General features: G+C 36.5%; 1 protein-coding gene across 5 annotated transcripts in view; it reads left to right on the top strand.

Moving 5' to 3' along the window:
• The first annotated feature begins 1,829 nt into the window (after positions 1-1,829).
• The window catches only part of LOC105266511 (Tachykinin-like receptor at 99D), a 32,532-nt gene continuing 12,268 nt past the window's right edge, over positions 1,830-22,093 (top strand). For 2 of the 5 annotated variants that reach the window (XM_011304722.1, XM_011304718.1), the window contains exons 1-2: positions 1,830-1,999; positions 17,752-19,305. In XM_011304722.1, coding sequence (XP_011303024.1) covers positions 18,866-19,305 — 440 coding nt within the window. In that variant the 5' untranslated portion in view covers positions 1,830-1,999; positions 17,752-18,865. Of the gene's footprint in view, positions 2,084-4,119; positions 4,188-17,751; positions 19,306-22,093 lie in introns of those variants that run through there. The other 3 variants (XM_011304721.1, XM_011304719.1, XM_011304720.1) reach the window with 3 other exon arrangements.

The following is a 22,093-nucleotide window of genomic DNA, read 5'->3' on the forward strand; positions in this document are numbered from 1 at the left end:
TAAATCTTTAACGATTTGCAGGCTCATTTAGACGTTCCACTTTGAGTTATGAGAAGTGATAAATTCTTACATTTAAATCCGTTTTCCAAGTAGTGCATAAGCGTCTTGTGGTAGTTTGGGAAATCACTTACATTGGCGAATTTCTCTTTGATGATATGGGGTTAAGACTAAAACCGTTAATTTCGTAGCAAGTTCACATGAATTGGGCAAAGGCGTTTAACCTGTAAACATCCGAGTTTGTTTGTATTTGCCGCATTTGACGGTACATAATCCGTACTGCTGGTAAGCTGGCAGGCGTTACAACCATTCCTTCTGAAATCAATTTATCTTTTTCTGCTATTAGATATACGCTATATTTCTGTTTCTACTTTTTATCAGGATTGATATTTGTTCAAGTACAACGTAATAATGTTTTATTGATTAGACGATCGAAAATGTTAATGAAAAATTTCATTTATGGCATAAAACCTTCGATTATTTCGTCACGATTGACTTTACGAGTAATTTCGTTTGTATAAATTTCTTAATTTATGTGCCAAAGTAATTGGCACAAAACTTTTCCAGTTATTTCCATCGTCCACCCACGCTCTTTTCAGGATGATTGAAATCTCGTTGCAGTCCACTCGTACTTTGATTCGCTTATCATTACCCAAGTCCCACTAAATACGTGGAAAATTGAAAAAAAATAAGCCCTAGAGGCCGAACCAGCGACGAGAGTGGCAGAGCAGTGGGTGGGAATGACACAAGTGGATGATAAGGAAAAAAAAAAACGAAAAATGAGAAACGTCGCAAGAGGGCACATAATTCTGGAATTACTACGCCCGAAGGTCAAAGATATTATCCGAGAGGTTATCGCTCACTTTCTACTTTTTTTTGATGTTTTATAAAGAGATGGTAAAATATGTGGGGACTATCAGTTTTTCCTTCCCTGAAAATTTTAACTCACATTCCTCAGGCTATGGCGGAAACTATTTTTCCACTTTTTGCTATTTTTCTTCGTTTATCAAAATTTTACAATGGTCTATGAGACGTCTATATTGAGATGGTTGATGGCTGTTACATTTTCCTTCTAAAATCTGCCATCAACCACTCGATTAAAAAAAAAAAGAAGCGGATTTGGCCGTGTCCATTATCCAGAGCCACAAATTGAAGTCGCTCGTCGACGATGGGCCGACCGTCTATTGAATAATGATCCAATAAAAACATGCACAAATTCCGTGGGATATGGCGGCAATCGTGATTTTAGAGTCAGAAAAGCACAGATTGATACTTATTTCTCTTTAAATTTTCTAGTATGTTTTTTTCTTTTTTATATAATAAATATTTAATATAAATGATATTGGCAGATGGAAGTTGTTTGGTTGAGGCTGTCACTTTCACTGATAGGGTATAATCAGTAATAGTAATAGTAATAGTTTTTCCAAGTATCCAAGCTGGCAAAAAAAGCTCCTGCAATTAGAATTCATTGATTCATTAGCCGTTCTGTAGCTGTCATATTATTTCGTTCACTGGAAGACATGTATTAGAATAAATGAAGAGACAATAGGTAATGTGGTGTGGGCTTGGAATAGTGATATTATATTTTGAAGAGAGAATGGGTTGATGGTTGGATTGGTAGGTGTGGTCAATAGTGATTGTTTAAAAAGTGGAGGTTAATGGATTTTCGTAGGTCGCGGGCGAGATGAGCGATCGGTTGGTGATAGGTGGAGTAGGGTGGAGTAGGGTGGAGTAGGGTGGAGTAGGGTGGAGTAGGTGGAGTAGGCGGAGTAGGAGGAGTAGGTGGAGTAGGCGCAGTGCGCTCTGTTGCGCTTCAGTCTCCTCCAGTTGCTCCAGTGTGCTCCAGTGTGGTTCAGTGTGCTCCAGTGTGCTCCAGTCGGCTCTACCGTCCAAACGCGGCATTCCCAACTTGTTCAGTATCACTCAGACGCGCCTACTTTTTTCTTCGTCACTTCAATCCTCCGTCCCCTATCATTCATCCATTCGACTACAATTAATTCAAGTGAGTCACCATCATTTCATATCAATACTTACTACTATTTTATCAAAAAATTATTCTACTTGGAAACAATGCATTCTTCGCTTGGTAAGTAGTGCAAAGTGTGCAAGTCAATATAATGTCAGCCAACTCGTTTCACTCATTTCACCTCATTTTAAATCTGTTTTGTCATTTTTCACTAGAGTAATTAGTCGTTCTAATTGATCGGATTGAATCGTAGCGTGAACGACGCTAGTCTGACTATGCATCTCTGATACCACTTGTGTAGCGGTAATGTGACCAATGGACGATTCTAATGGATTTAACAAGAAAAAAAAAGCCCTTATTTATTTTTCAGGTACCGTGCACATTTTCCAATAGATAACAACAAAATGGAGAGAATTCCATTGATTTATTTATATTCTTTTGAGTGTAAAATATTTATTTATAGTGAAAATTTGACATTCTCGTGAGGTATTAATGAGGCAAGAGTAATTAAACACAATTAAAATAAAAGACTATGAAACGTGGCTAACTGCTGTATTTAATGATCAAGCAGTAGTTATTGCAGAATGTAGATGAAGGTTATTATGCTTGATTGAAGATCATAGAAATGAAAATTCTAATGAATGAGTCCTCTTCTCCAAATCGTTCTATTATGGAATTGGAACAATCTCTATAGAGCTCGGTCTTATGAATGGTAATGGTTCTATTTTGTCAATAATTTTATCCCTCTTATCGTTTGTAGTAGCGGTAGTTGGTTATAATCGGACGCGAGAAAATACTTTCGACAGATAGTCCGAGAGACAGGAAATGACCGATGGTAATATCCGCTGTTTTACACTGCCTATTAAACACTCAATATGCTTTTTTCTATTATAGGTCTTTCTATTATTGTCAATTAATTTTTTTCTTACGGCGAAAATTTTCAATTGTCCTTGATAAAGTGAGTTTTTATATTTGATTAAGTTTAATTTACAAAGTGTATTAGGAATCAGCGGTTTCAAGCAATATAATTTTTCAAATGCCAAAAGCATAGCACACATGGTGTTTAGCAATGGTGATTCCACCGCTCTCATGTTTCATTCATTGTCATTCGGAGAATCATATGTATTTTCGCAGGATGTGTGGGCTCTTTGACAATTTTCTCCAATAAAAAGTCGAGTTATCTTCATTGGTATTGATTCCTCTTATTGATTCCTTTGAGGAAGATGACAGTGTTATTCCCACAAACCTATATAACATGCTCGCATATTTCTGAATTATATCCTTCTTTCCTCCTGAATGTTCACCTTTTACTTGGAGACTATATAAAAGTGCAGGGACATAGATAGTGGATAAAATTATTCTTGACATGTTCCCAATGGATTTTGAAATTGATGATATTTCTCATTTGATAAATTCTTATAAAGCCATTTTTTTAATAGAAATATTAGAATGATACTCATAATAATTTTGCACTTACTGCTCTATATGTACTATATGTATCCGTTGGTATTAAATGTCCCCTTCGAAATACCATACCCTATAGACTGAAACAATACTAAACAATAAAATTGATTAATGTGTGAGGTGGAGCTAAAGGGAAAAGGAGAGTGATGAATTTGGTTGTTTCGCCAGGCGGTTTTCTTCGACAATTCAACCTTGTGGAGAAGATTGGAGAGGCCTTTGAGCTGCTTCTTTTCACTCATGGACCAAGTAAAATTCAGCTCGTTATTCGCTCCTTCAATTTCTCATTTCATTTTCTCTATTTCATGGGTTTTTCTTGCTCTCGTTTTCGTTTATTGTTCGAGGACTTTAATTGCACCAACTTGCGAAATAAATCCAAACAATTGAACGGATCGATGGAACTACTGGATAAATTAAATGCTTAATGGCATTCCCATTTATCACCTTGGTTTTTTTAGCTTCAACAAAATTTAATCAACAGATTGGTCAGTGTTCGAATTATGTGTAAAATTAAAAATGCGTGGCGGTTTTTCTCCAAGTTTTAATAATGGAAATGAAAATAATTATTTTTTTAATCATTATTCTTGAAAACTTACAACATTCAACACTAAGTTTCCCATTTGTTGTAGCCTTCGAATGAAGGTTATTTCGTCGGTTGTTTCGTCGGCGAGGGCGAAGCGTTCAAGTTAATCCCTTCAACAAGAGACGGAATAGCGGGCCAGCAAAAAAATGCAACACAGAGGCTCCAGTGAAAAAAGCTTGGGTATGCGTTACACTCTTCCTAGATTCTGTTACAACTCGTGCAAGGGACATTTTACGATCCCGCATTTTACTATTGAAAAATTCAAAAATAAAGAAAAAAAATAAAATTAGCCGTTTCTGTGAATTGTCCAGAAAAGAAATAGAATGACAAGGCACACGAAATAAAGGATCATACGACAAATATTTAATTATGATGCTGTTGTCAGATGCATGGATGTGTACGATTCAGATAAAAAGAAAGACCCTAAATGCTAAGCCTTAAAATATATCTCGGCAAATCTATTTTACCTCTCGATATTGTTATATTAATGTTCAAAAGGGAATTTGGGTTAAATTGAAATATATGATTACCTTGAAGTGTAAGATGCAATAAATAATGGAAACATCAGTTTGGTTGAATCCGGGCTTGATTTATGTGACGGGTGGGAAAACTGAAGCCATGGCTAAGATATCACGAGCACGAGCACAGGCTCTCTGAATTATTGAAAGCTCAGTATGTATCAATGCATGCTCATAATTTTTAATTCGGCCAGTCTTGCCTAGTTTCGCCAACACCTCGTTAAAAGATTCACTGGATATTTTCAACGCGAAAGTTTGAACCTTGAATGGAATTTTGCCGGTGAAATCTTTTGAGAATTTTTCGTCTGACGCATTACCTATTGTTGGGTAAAGGTGATGTTTACAAATACGAAAAGGGAAAAGGGAGGGCTGTACACACCATACACTAACTACTGCAGTATCAACCGCCACCGAGACGGGGTGGTCTCAAGCTTCAATTTAAATCTTCATGTATATATACGTACTGACTTGGAAAATATAACCGCATGTAGAGGAGAATCTCAACGTAAATTCAGGTATATAACTAGCTTGAGTATATTAAACTACACCGAAACTACGAGTATAGAGTCCCAACTTTATGCCAAAGACATTCACTAAGTTACTTCAACTATTTTTTTTTCCTATTGTAAAGATAAACTACATGACAATATGAAAAATATGGAGAATCTTTTTAATGGTTGTATTGTAAGAGTAATTTTTTAATATATATAATTGCACAACCTTTCTACAAATGGAGAATTAATTATTCAGTATTTAAAGAACTATAGTTAGAGCAGTTGCACTTGGGTTTTGAACCGGAAATTTTCCGGCTTTTCTTGTGCAAGTATAATTTGGCTTGTTCTAATTCTAATTTAAGATGATGAGAACAAATGTTGAAGCTTCTGGATGGATGTGCCTTCCAATATCTCGTTATTTTATCGTTATTTTACTTTCTATTATGACGATATTCTCTCCCTGTATACCTATAAGCACTATAGCTACCTTGTCACCTTATCTCTTATATGTGAACATCACTTGGCCTTTAGATCCACCATATCTCTAAATAATGAGAATTATTTGAGTGATGAGAACAAAATTTAGATAGATAGATAGATTGAATTTTTTTCCTCTCTACTCTTCTATCCATTTTTTGATTATTTTTGGTAAAAGAGGTGAAAGAGGAGAGGGACATAAAGTAGGTAGAATGGTGGGGCACCCTTGTATGGTTAAAGAAATCGGATCTAGCGGTTTAGATAAAAGCAGTGAAGAGAAGGGGTGCGGTAAATCTTCTGGGCCTTTCTTGGTTTCCAGAAGTCCATTGAGTGACTCAGCTCCTTCCGTTTCTTCTTCCACTACTTTTCTCTCGATAGAGTATCAACTGATGGGAATTTTTTTATTTCACCCAAGTAATGTGCCATTTGCCGTCGTCTATTTTCAACGAAATATAGATTTGGGGGAGGGAAAGAACTAAAAAAAATAGAATCCACTTGAAACTCGATAAATTACTTGTTCTCTTCCCTCAGCTATAATGAAATAGTAAATAATCTGTCATTGGGCGCACATAGTACCCAACGGACAGATGGACGTTTTTACAATGAATATTGATATGAGTTGAGTGCCACCTGAGTGATTGTCAGTGGTGAATGTTTGCTGTTTAAAAGAATAAATTGTTTTTGACGGAGTGATATTCTATCTGCATTTTACGCACTTTTATCTGCAATATTAATTTCCACGAGGACTAGGTGTGGTATGACTCGTGGCAGTCGGCATAGTCATCATCAATTTGAGTGGATCTCACGCGTGTGATATGATATTATATTATATTCACAGTGGTCATTCATTATCTACCCATCAGTTGAATCTTTTTTCAATTTATTCATTGCGTCATGCATTCAGTAGTTTTTTTTTTCCTTTTTTCATAATTAATTGCCAAACAGAAAAAGCTGTTCAGCCAATAGAATGTATCTTGGGGGGTAAATGAAGAGCTAATGGATAATACGGTTATAAATCCGCATTAAATTTTGTGATGGATAAATTCGTCGATACCACAGTCGTGATCTCAAATAATGCAATTACATGAATATAACATGCAAATATGGTCATTTCTGCATATATGTTAGCAGTAAGCCATCACCCTAGGGGAACGAGAGGCAAATTTAAATTCATTGCTGGCGGAAGCTGTTCAGCTCGTCGCGTACATGCTCATATGAAGGAAAATTGCATTTTGCTAATGTGATTGTGATTGTTAAAATTCGTATTTTTTCATATTGCCTTAATTCTTATTGCCGACAACCAAACCTAGCATTAGAAAATAAAGGGACTTTATACATTAAAAAAATAAAATAACACAGAGAATAATTTATTAATTCGTCCATAATGCTTGAATTGCTTGAAGAGTGAATCTTTCTTTATCTTTCTCCCACATTATTTTTTCTTATGAGCTCTGTGGTGCTTATGAAGTCATTTCGTAAAAGACGAACGCTCGAGAATTCAATTAGAGTGCGCACAGCAATTTTTTCTCAAGTTGTGCGGGCCTCCCACGTTCTATTCTGCAATATACGTCATACGAACATGATCTTCACGTTTCTATGGCAAGACGCGAGGATTCTCTCAGGATTCTCTCAGGATTCTCTCAGGATTCTCTCAGACTTCTCTCTCTACCTCACCACTCTCTTTCTTACGAAACTCAATATACTAAATATTTCAGATATTTTATGTCCCCATAGCAATGGAGCTTCGAGAGTTAGGCGTAAATGCACCGGTCGATATTTCTCCAATTCTCAACTCATAAGTTGGGTTTGAAAAAATTTATGCGTTATGCTTTATTTATGCAACTTTATATTTATTCATTTATACAATTTGGAAAAAAAATAGATAAAGCAGGGGTAAATAATTTCTTCGTATTTTGGTACATTCATCCATTGTCATTTTTTTTTTCTATAGAAAATAAAAGCATAAAAATATATTGATTTGTCGTTGAGGTAGGTGGAAGCCAATATAATTCAGGTGCTTCACCGATGTATTGTACTTATTGTACAAACGATTTATCAACCTGAGTATAACATGATCTATTTCGGAAGGGGACCAGGGGGGAAAGAGGATAAAGAAAAAGTTGAAACAATATGAGAAGACTGTGTGATGCGATGCGATGCGATGCAAACGGTTCGAGCACGCAACTCACGTAAATTCTCCTCCTTATATTTCCGTACATTGAACGAACAAACAAACTCGTAAAATTTTGTGAAATTCTGTATCGAAAAGGGATAGATGGTCATTAATTCTATGATTTATATGTATCAATATATTGGAATGGTGAAAATCTCGGGATTTTTCATTTCGTTCTCTTGATAGGTCATTTCAAATAGATCATTCTAGTTTTTTATTTTTTCCCCCTCTCGATACTTCTGCAGAAGACAATCTGTAATTCAACTCATCAAATTTCCTTTTTTTTCCCGTTTGGATTATTTGAACGAGTTTCTGGCATTCACAATTGATTGCGGTTTAAAAGACAGGATGTAGGTATTGAAAGCGAAAAATTGATGAGCCGTGAGAAGTCATGAAATAATTGTGCAATCACGAGAAAACAGGTAGAATTAAACAGAGAAAATGAGATGATGAGTTTATTGGCAAGTTGATTTTTATTTCTTTTAATTGGAATTCTAAAAACTTTTTCCAAGGGGAAATATTACATAGCGAATGGAAATTTAGAACCTCAACCACACAAAAAATAATCGGGTCTACTTTTATTCGTTAAATATTATCCCACCCTGCATTTATTCTCTTAAGCATTTTATTACACTTGAGATTAAATGAGGGGTGAAAGGCCACGGGATAGATGTTGGAAATTAAAAGGATTCTGTCCCTCAGTAATATCATTACTTTTATTCTTTTTTTTTTTCTTATTAAAAAATAGGGAAAGATAGAAAAAAGAGCGCCTTAAAGTTATGACACAACGTCGGAGGGTATTACTGAGGCAAGAAGCGATGCCGAGTAATTGCATAGCAGTCTCCTTTCAAGGGTTGCCACCTTCTTCTCCACTCGACACTACGCTACCTAGCTGTCTCGCCAGTTTCAACCTTGCGACCCGTGAAAATTAAAAAACCCAACGCTCCTGCCATCCTATCCTATTCCCAGCTATTTTCCACCATCTCAACAATCTCAAACATACACATCTCTTCTATCTATTCTATCTTTCGACTCGCCGAGATTTTCCCATATTTATTAAAACTTGACAAATATATATATATCATTGTAGCGTGCTTCAGTCCCCCAGATAACTATATCCATTGAGACAAATTGCTAATTAGGCTATTTAACTTTGAAGCTCGATGTAATTACTTTTTTTTAAAATGCTCATTTTTTCTAATGGACAAAGTTTTATTCATGCCATGTTACAATAGACTATTATATCCGGCTCATGGCACATGATGCCCTAACACTTTTGCATTCCTTCGATTGTACGACTGACATTGGAAGTAGAATATGTTCTGCTTTTTTTTCTTTTCTCAACTCTGTGGTTTCCGACATGGCAATGCGCGAAAGCAATCATTAAACGTAGCACGTCCGACGTGACTGGAATTTATTATTAAATGGATATATTAAATGGACTTCATCGCTCAACTAGTACAATTCACAACCTTTTTTTTCTTTCTTCTTTTTTTTTTTTTTTTTTAATAATGAGCTTCTTACATCAAATTCAATTTATTCTATCATTCCAACTAACAGCATATTGTAATTTGCCTCATTAGACGCTACTGAGAATTAAAGAATTCAAGGATTGTACATGAAAATCACGAGTAGAAGAAAGGGTAGAAATGCAAGATGAAAATCGTGACGCTCAGAAAATTTACTCGGAGAAGCGTATAGGAATAAAATAATTGTGCCAATTCATTGATTATCCACTGCATTGAAAATTTAAATATTCCATTGTCAAGGATGATGGTTGACTGAAGAATAAAAGGATAAGGCGGAAGAAGATTCTAAATGAATGAAAATTTATTCGATTGATGTGAGATGTGAAAATTGCACTTTGGTCCCAAGTCAAACATCGATGCCAGGATGCCAGCCAGCCTTTGAGCGCTTCTATCGTTGAATTTTTGTCACATGCAAATTCTCTACACTACTCAATATCCTATTGAATAAAATTATGTTTTTCGGGTTCTTGTGAAGGAAAAGAGGCGAAAAAGTCAATCGACAGGTGGACATTGTTTTTTTTAATTCAAGATTGAACTTCTCGTCATCCTAATTCCACTCTCATTTATATTTTGAAACACCAGCAGGTGCTCATATTTTCAAATATATCAGTCAGATAGGTTGCAGATTGTCTTGTCAAAATAGTGTGAATGAATTTTCTTCCAGGGAAATTGTTCATTTTATTAGCAATGAGAGTGAGGAGAGTGAGTAAATTGACGCCGGGTGTAGAGCAATGTTCCCATACAAGTGCACTCTCAACTAATTGGTGAGTCGAAGGCAACTTGGCTTGAGTTGAGTTGCAAACGGCCTCCCACTGTCCTAGATGCCGTGTAGGCGGTGTAGGCGGTGTAGACATCTTTCCAAGTGGTTTCATATCAACATCTTAGAATAACTTGATTGACAAGTTCGTCCCACCATGTTTTCGCCCCATCGCACTAATAACAAATTTATCCTTTACTTGAGATTCATTTTTTGAATTGGTCATTGGGTTTTTTAAAGCCAGCCACGGCCAATTAATAACTTTAACGGGGCGTTATTGAGGGTAAACCGCATGGCTAATCCATCAGTCTGATCAAAGCTCGGCATACACCACTTAACCCGACTCCCGCCACTCACCTCTCCGACTCTAGCTGTTGATACAACCATATACTCCATCTGCACATTTAATCTTAAGATAAATAACAAATTCTACATCAACAATTATCACCCTCCATTAAATTTCCAGAAAACTTTACCAGTGGAATTCTCTCGCCCATTATCTTATCCCCTTTGGAGCATATAAATTGTCGTGCCCCACCGACCACCTAAAAAATGAGAAAAAAGTTGAATAGAAGGAAGTGGTCTCATGGCGAAAGCCTCGAAATTGACCGACTCATCAACTTTTATGAAATTTTCTCGCTCCTCTTTAAATCGAATCCAATGTTCCATATATATTTTCTCCTTCGCTTTCTTTTTCATCTGTCCAAAGGTAAAGAATGAGAATTATACGAGACATATATGTTCTTCAATTTACAGAATGATGGAAAAAACACGTTTTTTTGCTCAAGGAAATTGATATTGGAAAAAGTCCATTCTTGTCTCGCTGTTGTGGAAGCTCTACGTACTACCATATGTAAACGTTTTGTCGTTGAATTGAATGACATTTTAAGGATAGATTCCCTCCCACTTCAGTTTCACCTCTCCTATTTCCAAATCGCCTTTACATTACAATTCGTCTATTACAATTATTTCAGTATGTATGAAATGAATGAAATGAAAATTTAAAAATATCGATGATGCACGTTTGTCCCTGTGGTCGTGATGCTAGTCACTATAAGTTTACTCACTATTTAGCATATATATTTTTTATTCGCCCCCTCGGTGGAATGGTGTAGGCCAGAAAACTTTTTACCGTAAATGAAACAACTTTTACTCTGCTCATTGTGTCATTGTGTCGTACACTACGCTACGTTTATCTTTTTCCTCTCCTCCACTTTTATATCTTCATTCTCCTGAGCGAACGGGCCCGAGAGACGAAAAATAATAATGTGCTAAATGGACTTCATAAGTGTCACAGTGCAAACATCAGCTACATTCTTTTAACTCTGTTTTTTTCTTTCTTCATGTCACTTTAAACTATTATTTTGAAAAAATTAGAATGTCCTATTTTTTTCCCCCAAACAGAACAACTCTAAATTAATCAATCACGTCCTGGTAAAATTGTCAACGGTGAACTGAAAATTGCAATGAAATTATTCAACAATGTGTACGTGACGTTTGACGATGGAATAATTGAGGTACTAGTCGGGGCAAATTCAATCAATCTCGTTACCAGTTTGAGTTAATGATATTATAATTAATGTTTTATGTCAGTACCGAATGGTTGAATTGTCAATTTCCATGAATTATGTAATTTTTGGGCAATGAGTAACCGCTGAAATGTTGTTCTTGAATTTGTTGTTCAAACCACGGTTGCTCTATTCTCTTCGGTTAAAATTCTGATTGCGTGTATATATTCGAAAAATTTTATTGGTTGGCTAGTATTGATATTCCGCGCAAAAGGGCTAGTTCTCCATAGACGGGCGTGTTGGAGACCTACAGTCGCTGGAAGGAAAAATAAGGAAAAATTGGATATGTGCCCCACACGTAATCCGAAAGCCATTCATTACGGGCAAGTCCATGTCCCGTGCACTAAAATAGCCGTGTGCACTGTGTGGGCGTGTTCTCAACACAGTACAATCTATAAGCCCACGAAGAAAATCCTTGGCGCTTGACTCAACCAGTATACCTGGAAATTTCTTTCCTCAAATTCAGAGAGAGCTTGATATTTGCCTAGAGGTTTAGCATTTTTAGAAAAATTCCTATTTTAAATGAAAAGGAATAAAAGTGTGGACAGAAGGAATTTCATTTCTTTCCGTGAGCTTTCCATCCACTTCCGTTATCGCGCTAATAATCAGCGACCGATTTAATGTACATAAATTGGTTATCAATTAATCCTGCTTCCAAGGTCAATTTATCTTCGACAGTGAGCATCATCGCTGTACGATACATTAATTTTGTCTCCGCAACCTAATGCAATCCATAGTATATAGAGAATAAAATGACAATGAGGCTTTAATATTGAGAAAAAAAGAAAGAGATGGGGGAAAAAAGTGAGGAAATATGACAGCTTGAGGAGGAGAGAAAAATGACAATGAATATTGAGAATGAGGGAGAAGAGAAGGTTAATGGCTTTTTTAATGATACTTTCCACGTTTGGAGTAATTACTCAGGAGAAAAAGTGATGCAACATTTTTTTCCAAGTAAATAATAGAATACTGAAGGCAATCAATGATTTGATAAAAAAAAATAATAATAATAAACCTTGGTCGATTTTAGCTTCAATTGTGGTATACCGGTAACAGAGCTATTCGTATAATCCTTAAATTTTTCCAAGTGTCGAGGGAATATTTTTCTTTCGATATGAAATGGAAAATTAGAGATACTTCAAAGAAAAATATATTCCTTGACTGATAACCTAACACAATGAAACATTGATAAGAAAAAAAGAGAGTTGAAGATTCTTCTCCGTGAGCTCACCTCAAACCCGTCGGAAGAAGTAAAGTGGCAGGCGTTGTTAGTAGCATCGAGTATCTTCCAATAAAAGCGAAACTAAGATTTCCAACGAATACTTCCACTCGAATCAACTTAAATCTCAAAGCTTCAACTTCAACTCTTTGAGGCGCGCCACATGGGGCTATCTAATTTCTCCCCTGCACACAGACTGTGGCGTCTTTGACTTTTACTCCTTTTACCCCAATTCCACTTGTGATGAAAGCCACACCCTCATTGAAATTTCACCATTGCATGGCGCATTAATACCACACTGTCAGCCATAGGCTTGACCGAACTTGCTAAATTGCATATCGTGCTGCATATCGTCTACATTCATATGCAGATTCTTAACGAGCTAGCTCTAACCTCTCTGTAGCACATGGCAATTTGTCACCCTATTAATCACCGCTCCTCTCTCTAATCCCCCACACCATTTATGTATTACATTATTACCGCCTCAATTTATCATAAGTATTTTTTTTTTTCTATTTTTTATCGAGTTACGGATTACTGGATAATTTAGCCATTACTCATTGAGCACAAGGTAATTTCTTGAATCGATTTGAATATTGATTCAAATATTTAATCCAAAAAGAAAGGAGTTATGTACTTGCTCTTTCGCTCTATCGCCCATCCTATATACAAACGCAAATTTCAAACCCATCCTTCTGACAATGTGGAACCCGTTGGTAGAAACTACAGCTATTATTACCTACGACGTTTCGCCCGTGGTTTTGTCCGTGAATTATGCTTTCCTCGACAACAGCAATAAAGCACAGACATGCCAAGGACAAAAGGATGTATAACCGTTGGTAAAAATCGATGAGAAAAATCGCGGCTACTTTTCGTTGTTTTACAAAAAAAAAAAAAAAAAGGGACATGAGCATTTGGAGTCATTCTTATTTTTAGGAGTATAAAGACGGACTGGTTCATTGTAAGACATCAATGGCTAACAATTTGCAGGACTCCAAAGATTTTAATTCTAGCATTGAGAAATGACATTCTTTTAGATAATACCTAGCTATTCAAGGAAAGAACTGCACATCTTTGCAGTACTTTCTTTGCATTCCTTCCATTTGGTTTTACAATCTTTCAGTCAAATATCTCTTTTCATTTGCATTGAATCTGGCTGTGGGGAAACAACAACTCTGAGGAAGTGATAAGGTATTTCTCACCATTGTCCATTTGAACATTTATTATTATCACTCGCTATCCGAAATGTTCAAGATAGAGTACAAATTGAAGGACTTCGGTATTGACATCGTCTTGATAACACGATCAGGTACTCTCTGTCTATAACAATGAGGCCGCTTCCCTCGCCTACTCCATTATCACAATCTAACTGTGTTAGTTCATACATTCGGCATTCTTCTTTGTCAATATTAGCTGATGCAAGACTCTTCGTCTCCACGAGCATTACCTAATGAATCATTTCCATCCATGGACGAAAAAAAAAACCCAATTTAATTATCATTTCCATTTGAAGAAGTAGGAAAACTCCTGAATCTACATCATTTTTTTTTTTTTGTGAACGGTGAGTGGGGAAAAAAATTGGCTCTATTCTTCCGGATCGAGCCAGACTGAAATGGATTCTATTGGAAAAGAAGAAAATGAGAAAAAAAAACGAAAAGTGTAATTAAATGAATTGAATGGTAAAATCAACGCTTTCATTTCATATCAATCAACCGAATGAGAAAAACTGAAAATGAGAAAAATGAGAATGAGGTAATTTAAATAGATCCGGTGATTGGATTTCGGAGGATGTGAATTAATTGGCATGGCCAATGTGCATGTTAAATGTCTCTTCCCTCCTCCTGATACTTGGAAATTTCGGTTGAATAAGAGACAAACGATTCATGTGTAAGACAATAGAGGCACGGTACAAGCATGATATGAGAGAGAAATGTATGCAGTAGGGATGGAGAAGAGAAGAGGCTTGACAATGACAGACAGCGAGAGACACTCAATCTCATCCATTCCCCTTGCACCATATTCCGTTGAGGCTCAATAAACCATTAATTCTTGGCTTATATTTATATCAATAGGCTATCACTATTTGCCATTACTTTGTCTTACTTTTCCCCTTTGGAATATCTCTGAAGGTGGAATAGTAATAAATATAAAATGAAAGAAAGAAATTGAAACTGCAAGTGAGTGAATTAGGGGATGATGACTCTGTTTAGAAAGATGCTTACCGCATCTTTGCCCATTGTACCATTTTCAACTACCTCAGAGTAAGTTGGCTATGCTGGCATTGTCTAGTGAGGGAGGAAGTGAGCATTAAAGAAATAAGTGGTTGGGTTAAAGAACTGAGGGGAAATAGAACAGATAGTACGTGTGGTTTTGTGAGAAAGGTGTGCTACAGCTGTATTAGACTGCAGGGCTGTTTGCATAAGGAAGATCTTTGTTGCAGTACGCGAAACGTTCACCCGGATTACTTGAGGACGAAAGAGGGACTTTCACACCAAAGAGAACAGAGACGAATCTATTCTTTTCTCCTCCTGAAATGTCTCTTGTTTTACCGTCATATAGCCACCTATATAGCTTAGACCCTTGCGCAAGGCGCCATTGTAGCTCATGAATTTTCGGAAAGACAACAGCGTTGAAGCAATATCATTTCCATTGGCCCTTGTAGGGTCTTGTAGGGCATTTCACAATCAACCACTACTAACAATAATCATCGCTCAATTTTATTGATAGTTTATTTGTCAGCGTTTTGAGAGTGATTATTTAGTTCGGTCGAGGGGATAATATTCGACGATTTCTCGTGAATTTCTCGACTCTCTTCTGTCATGTTGCCGCAGGAAGTTAGCGTATTTCCGTTTGGTCGATTGCTTTGTCCTCGAATTGGATTCTCCAAACGATAGAGTGCAATGCAGCCCAGGGAGTGAGCATTTATACGGTGCTATTCCATTGTGACACTGTCTATTTCGAAACGAGACTACTCAATGCATCGGGTTGCTCTTCAAATGCACGCCAACTGACCTATCACGTCGCTAATATCCCCTAACAACGAGTTTATTTATTTAATATATACATTTACATTGTTCCGTGAAGTTGATCATTTAAGACGAGGAGGAGAAGGAGGAGCCAGTGTCCCTCTCGTCTTACCTTGTGCAATATCCAAATAAAGCTCATAATCTCGCTGATATTTTCGTGATGGATGATCGATGGGGGGCCAGAGTATGGATCAATCATCTTGAGGAGAATGTTTTCGACGATTCTTCAATCATAGTTCATCTTCATTCAGCCAAGTCTAGCATTTATTTGAAATCATAAAATAATAATAATAATAATAATAGTATTTCTGTGAATGATAAAATGGCAATTGGAGAGGTTTGGCAAGTTTTTTTTATTCCTCTATATCCTCAATAATAACTTGAATGTTCCCTAGCTCTCAGCTCTCCAGACAGCGATAACTCGTACTCACGAGGTTGCCCTGCTGCCGGATGGAATAAATTCTCTTGGTCGCTCTGTGCCAGAGGCTACCTCGACCCATACCACCCTATACGTAACCGTGCGGAAAAACAATGAAAACGCTAACGCTCCAGAACTCCAGGTCCAAACAAAATAAACTGCCTTTTCAAATATACCGCACCTTTTTAAAGGTTTCTTTAGGCAAATAGGCGCAATTCCTTAGGGTGATCCCTTAATGCTAGACTTACCGATCATACCATTATATCGTTGAATTATAATTATAATTATTGAACTGAATTTTATCACAGCAAATTGCAATACAAGGGTTATTTATTTGTCGGAATTATTTTTCCCGCAATTCAATTCGTCACCGGACAATACAATGCATTATTTACACATTATATGAAGCCCGGAGGTTGTAGAGTGGTGAAACCCAAAGATGGACGGAGAAAAAAAAAAAAGATTGAGGAAAAGAGCGAACATAACGGGATTCTATCTACTGTACCGTCAATATATATATATATATATTTTTTTTTTTTTATTCAAAATTATCCCTTGGGGAGTATAACTTATCAGCCTGTCTCATATCGTTCTTTCCCCACGTGAAGTCAGCATGATTAACATTTTTCTAAATCGATTCAACAGATTGTATAATCTCGATCCTCTTCATCTATTAATAATGGAAATTTTTTTTTAATACGATACCATCTGCCTTTCCGAGATTTATCGAGAAATTCGATTTTTCCTCTACTTTCTTCTCCTCTGTCTCAGTCATACTAATTTTTCCCCTTCCTTCTGCATCTCTCTTTCTATTTTCCAACACTTCTCCGATGATGGCAATCTTCCATACACATGTAATTCACATATTTTAGCATCTGTGAATGTATATGCTTGTCCTGGAGACCGCAAAAGGCAACTCTTCACGCTCATCCACTTTCTGTCTCAGTACATATATTTCTCAGGAAAATAGTGAGAGAGGGAAAAATGGAGTATACAATCCCCCTAGGTGCTCTCTGGTGCTTTTGCATTCTCGTATAATTTTCTCGTTGAGCTCCGGTGCAAATTCCGGACAACGGACATTGAACTATCCACCAAATCCAGAGATACGAATTGTTAGGAGTAGGTGACGAAATTTGTCATCGTGTTGGTATACGAGAAATTACGTTGGTACAAAATATTTAAAATTATTGTGAAGTGTAAGATATTTGGTCAATTCATTGCTCGACGAGGTTTGCTTGTCAAAATTACAGCGACATTCAAAGGCATAATCAATTTCTACTTATTATTATTAAATTAGTATTAATCCATATTAATTTTCCGCTATTATTCCGATAATTATTGAATTTAACATGAAAATAAGTATATCGATTAGTCTAATAGCGTGCAATTGAAAGCTCCACACGTATTATGAATTCACCCCACTGCCTGCGACCTCAATTAAATTATAGTAACGAGAAAATACGTCATTCAAATATCGACTCTGCATAAGTATTGAATGTACATTTTGACGAATATCGAAAGAAACGAATGGAAATTCATTTTTCTGCTTTTTTTTTTGTTTTTAGGGTGACAAGAGCGTGTTGTTAGCAGGTGGGTAACGGTGACGTGCCCGAGGCTGCGAAAAAATAGGCAATACAAAAGAGCGTCACACTACATCTGAGTACATCTGAAAAAGTAGGTGACAAACAAACGAAGCAAAAAGGAAAAGCAACTACAGAAAAAGAAAAATAAAAAAAAACATGACATATGCCAGACTGTGAAAAATTTATCAACGGCATTATATATGAAGAAAAAGTTGTCGATATGAAATTGTGGCTTCAATCTCGGATTACTAGTGCTGGTTCACAAGAAATAATAAAAAGGACAGAAAAGGTGTAAAAACATTGAGTGACGAATAAAAGTAGAGTAATATGTCTTAAGACATTGAATAGAACGTGACGGCATATCGAGCCTCGATGTAAAAACGTGATGCAGAGACTAAAATGTCATGAAAAGACATTTAATTGGTAAAAACGAGGAGGTACAGGAGATTAGCCCATGATAACTCCTTTTCAAGCCACTAGCCACTAGAAAAAATTGATGATTGATAGGCGTAACTGGTTGAAGATTGGTTAAACTTTGAAGATTGTAAGTTGGGAGGAGGAATGCGACAGTTTCCACAGGCTTGAACACACTAAACGCTCCAAGAGTCAATCTATAACAGCGGGTTAATGACAATTGAATAGTTCAAACGAAAAGATGGAGAATAAAGATGGTGAAAAAGATGAGATTTGATGGATTGTAGTGGGAATTGATGCAGTCAGTCCTGCGGCAAGGAGCCATCCAAGCTTGGTTTAATCGTTCTAGCGTAAAGAGAACAGAGGGCAGCCTGCAATCGATACCCTGAGTACATCATAATAAATTCGATGAGCAGTGTAATTATGGTGAGATTCATGGGGCTAGTTAAATGGCATTCATTGACCCAGATAGTATCTTACCTTAAACCGAAAATTCAACGACAATGATAAATATCCTTGCGTGACTATGTAAATAATAGAATGTAAATGGGGCTATTGCCCCACCACGTAGTTGAAAAAAATTTTGAAACAGGCGATATTTGGAATATTGAAATATAAATAAGACGTTATTTAAGGTAAAGAGAATTGAGAGCTATATGAAATATTGAATTGAAGGAGCGTAATGCCGTCACTGGAGGACATCTACTATCCAACGGAGTATCCGTTCAACTCGACCATTTGGCCGGACATATCAACATCATATTACGATAACGATACTAATGCAACCGATACCGGTGGCAATCAGTTCATTTTACCATGGTGGCGTCAAATGATCTGGACGGTTCTATTCGTCGGTATGATCACTGTTGCAACTGGTGGCAATCTCATTGTTATCTGGATTGTTCTCGCTCACAAGAGAATGCGAACTGTTACCAATTATTTTCTGGTAAATCTCAGCATAGCTGATGCCATGGTCTCCACCCTAAACGTTACATTCAATTATTCCTATATGCTGAATAGTCATTGGACATTCGGCAATTTATACTGCAAGATCAGCCAGTTTATCGCTGTTGTCACCATCTGTGCAAGTGTTTTCACTCTCATGGCCATCTCCATAGATAGGTAAGTGCTTTTATCTATCTGTATATCATTATAATGAAAAAACTTGTGGCTATTTCAAATGGAATAAGGGTATCCATTATTTGTGATTCTATCTCACCGAGCAAATTCTCTCCACATTATTGTTGCAAGCAACTATATACGAGTTTGCAATGACGACACAGCCTTTTATTTAGTTGTTTGACTTATCGAGCAATTCATATCAAGATCTGTGTCAGGAGAGCTGAGTAAAATCGCTGGACATTCCAAATCTTTCGTTCTCTCCTTGTCACAGAGTAACAAAAAGTAACGACAATTTCCCCCCATAAAATTTTCTCATCCTCTTTGCTCTTACTAGGTATCCCTATCCTTTTATCCTTTCAACCTCTATCGTAAAGTTTACTACTTCTAGACATTTGACGATTGACCATTCACTCGTCTTACTCTCTTGAAACAATATTAAACCCACCGCCTGAGCATCCCCTAATGAAAAAAATATAATGACATTGCCTTCATATCTTCGTTTAAATGCTAAATCATCCACTTCCGTAATCAGACATTTTAAATTCTCCAATTGACATTTACAAATACAATAAGTATTTGTAGATTTCTCGAGTATTATCAAATTTCCTACAATTTTTTCACAAAAGAACCTAAACATCTTACGGAGCTGATTCAATACTGTACATTAAAACATACAAAACAATTATTGTAATTAATCTCTCAAGGTTTACCGATGGTTTTGTGTGGCTGTGTGTGGCTATAGGTAACTTAAGAGGGTCACGATGCAAACACATCCCATTACCAAAGCTTGCCCCTGCAACCCGTACAAACCAATTTCCATTTGTTGCGAGGCTCACTGAATTCTCAAAACACCTACCGTTCATTTAGAATCTAACAACATTACCCACGTGTTTAGATTTAATTCACCGCATTATATATAGAGTAAAGAACAGTTCAATAATGGAAAGAACTACAACAGAGATGTTCCGCCTTTTTCCCATAATATTATCTTGGAAAATTAATTTACCCTTGATTTTAAGAGATAAGAGCCACTGATGTTCCCGCTAATAACTTGTCGTCTTCTAAAATTTCATAAGTACATTTTGACAGGACCATTAAAGCATCGGACTGACATACTAAAGCCATGGCTGAGAGTATTCGATTTAGAATTTACATGAAAAATTTAATTATATCCATATGTTCCCTCATACCAGATAAGACAAAGTACATTATGATAATTATCTATTCCCCTAATTCCATTTGAAAATTATTCAAACTAATCCCTACCTGCTCTGGGTTATTATTATTGATTTTCGGGTGGTAACTTACCTCACGAAATTGTTCGTTGACCTGCAAATGGTGGAGGTTGATGGGGAGAGTAGGTAGTGACTTGAGAAGGTGCACTCACTAGTGGAATTATTGCTGATTTAACTAGAGTGCAGAGCTTCACACTCAATCAATTGGATAGTAGCATTGGGCTGGAATGAACCTGGGACAAATAGATTCAAAACAATGCACTTTACACTTGGTTACATTCTGTCTTTCAGAGAAATTAATTCATTTACCGATTGATTGCACTTATCATTCCTTTGTAATTTTTTCAATGACAAAGTTCTTCAAAACACTTTCATTTAAAATGGAATAAATAATTTTTCAATATGTGATATTGAACCGATTACTACAGGTGGTAACTTCACTTTTAGGGTAAATGGGAGCTTTTCCGTTTTCCGTTTTCGTTTACAAAATGTGTAGACTTACTTTTCAACAATCACATCATTCAATCGGAATGAGCCACGATAAATATCACGATAACCACTCGATTAACGGCTCAAATGTACCGTAATCACTCACCTCAATGTACGACAAAATCTGCAGATTATCCAATTGCAATAGAGTTGTCCAAGATTCAAAACTCGGGAGTAATCCTCTCAACAGTAAGCACCAGATCTTCATATATACTCCAATAAATTCAAGGTAAAAGATGTGAATAAAATGGGATGAGATTGAATTTGTTCTGTGGGGAGAAAAAACTTATTTATCATGTTGAACCTTTTTCGTTTTTCGCCTGACGATAGTCTACGAGAGAGAGAGAGAGAGAGAGAAAGAGAGACAATGCGACAGATCGATAGATCGCATTGACTGGCATGTGTATGAGTGGAGTGTTGCCAAGAAAATTCCTTCCGTAACTACTATCTGTAATGCAAGCTTGAATAAAAAATCGACTCGATCATGAGAAATGTGTTGTACTGGTTGTACTGGACTGAATCACAGTGAGTTCATTTCCTACTGGCTTGCCCATCTCTTTTTCCCATCCTCCGGTTCTAACGTGATCACGAGAATTGATCTCGTACCACTCCTATATACGGAAGTGTACGTACACTCATTCTCCAAGAATGCCAGCATCGAGCCACTGGGCAAATTCAATTTTCCCAAATCATCAGCGTGCACAACATGCAACCTGCAGAACTGCAATAACTGCTTAAACTATTGGCTCCTCGATAAGTTAAAGAATAGCTTTGATTAAGTTTATGAAGGGTAGGTTATATATTTCAAATTATTTTGTCAATTGATGGAAAATGCGCGATTGTAATGGTAGAAATCGTCGGAAAATTTATTATATTTATAAATTGCGAATAAAAGTATTGAGAATCATGCAGTGTGATCCGCTAAACTGCAAGATCTCAGGTGCATTATCCAGAGTGTAAACCTGTTGAGTCTCAACCTGTTGCCTATTTTCCAACAGGGAGAAAATGTCATAATTGCAAATTAGAGTGAGCTTTAGAACAACATTATCGAGAAGTATATGAAT

The sequence above is a fragment of the Fopius arisanus genome, unplaced genomic scaffold (assembly GCF_000806365.1).
Source record: "Fopius arisanus strain USDA-PBARC FA_bdor unplaced genomic scaffold, ASM80636v1 scaffold00039, whole genome shotgun sequence".
NCBI lineage: Eukaryota > Metazoa > Arthropoda > Insecta > Hymenoptera > Braconidae > Fopius > Fopius arisanus.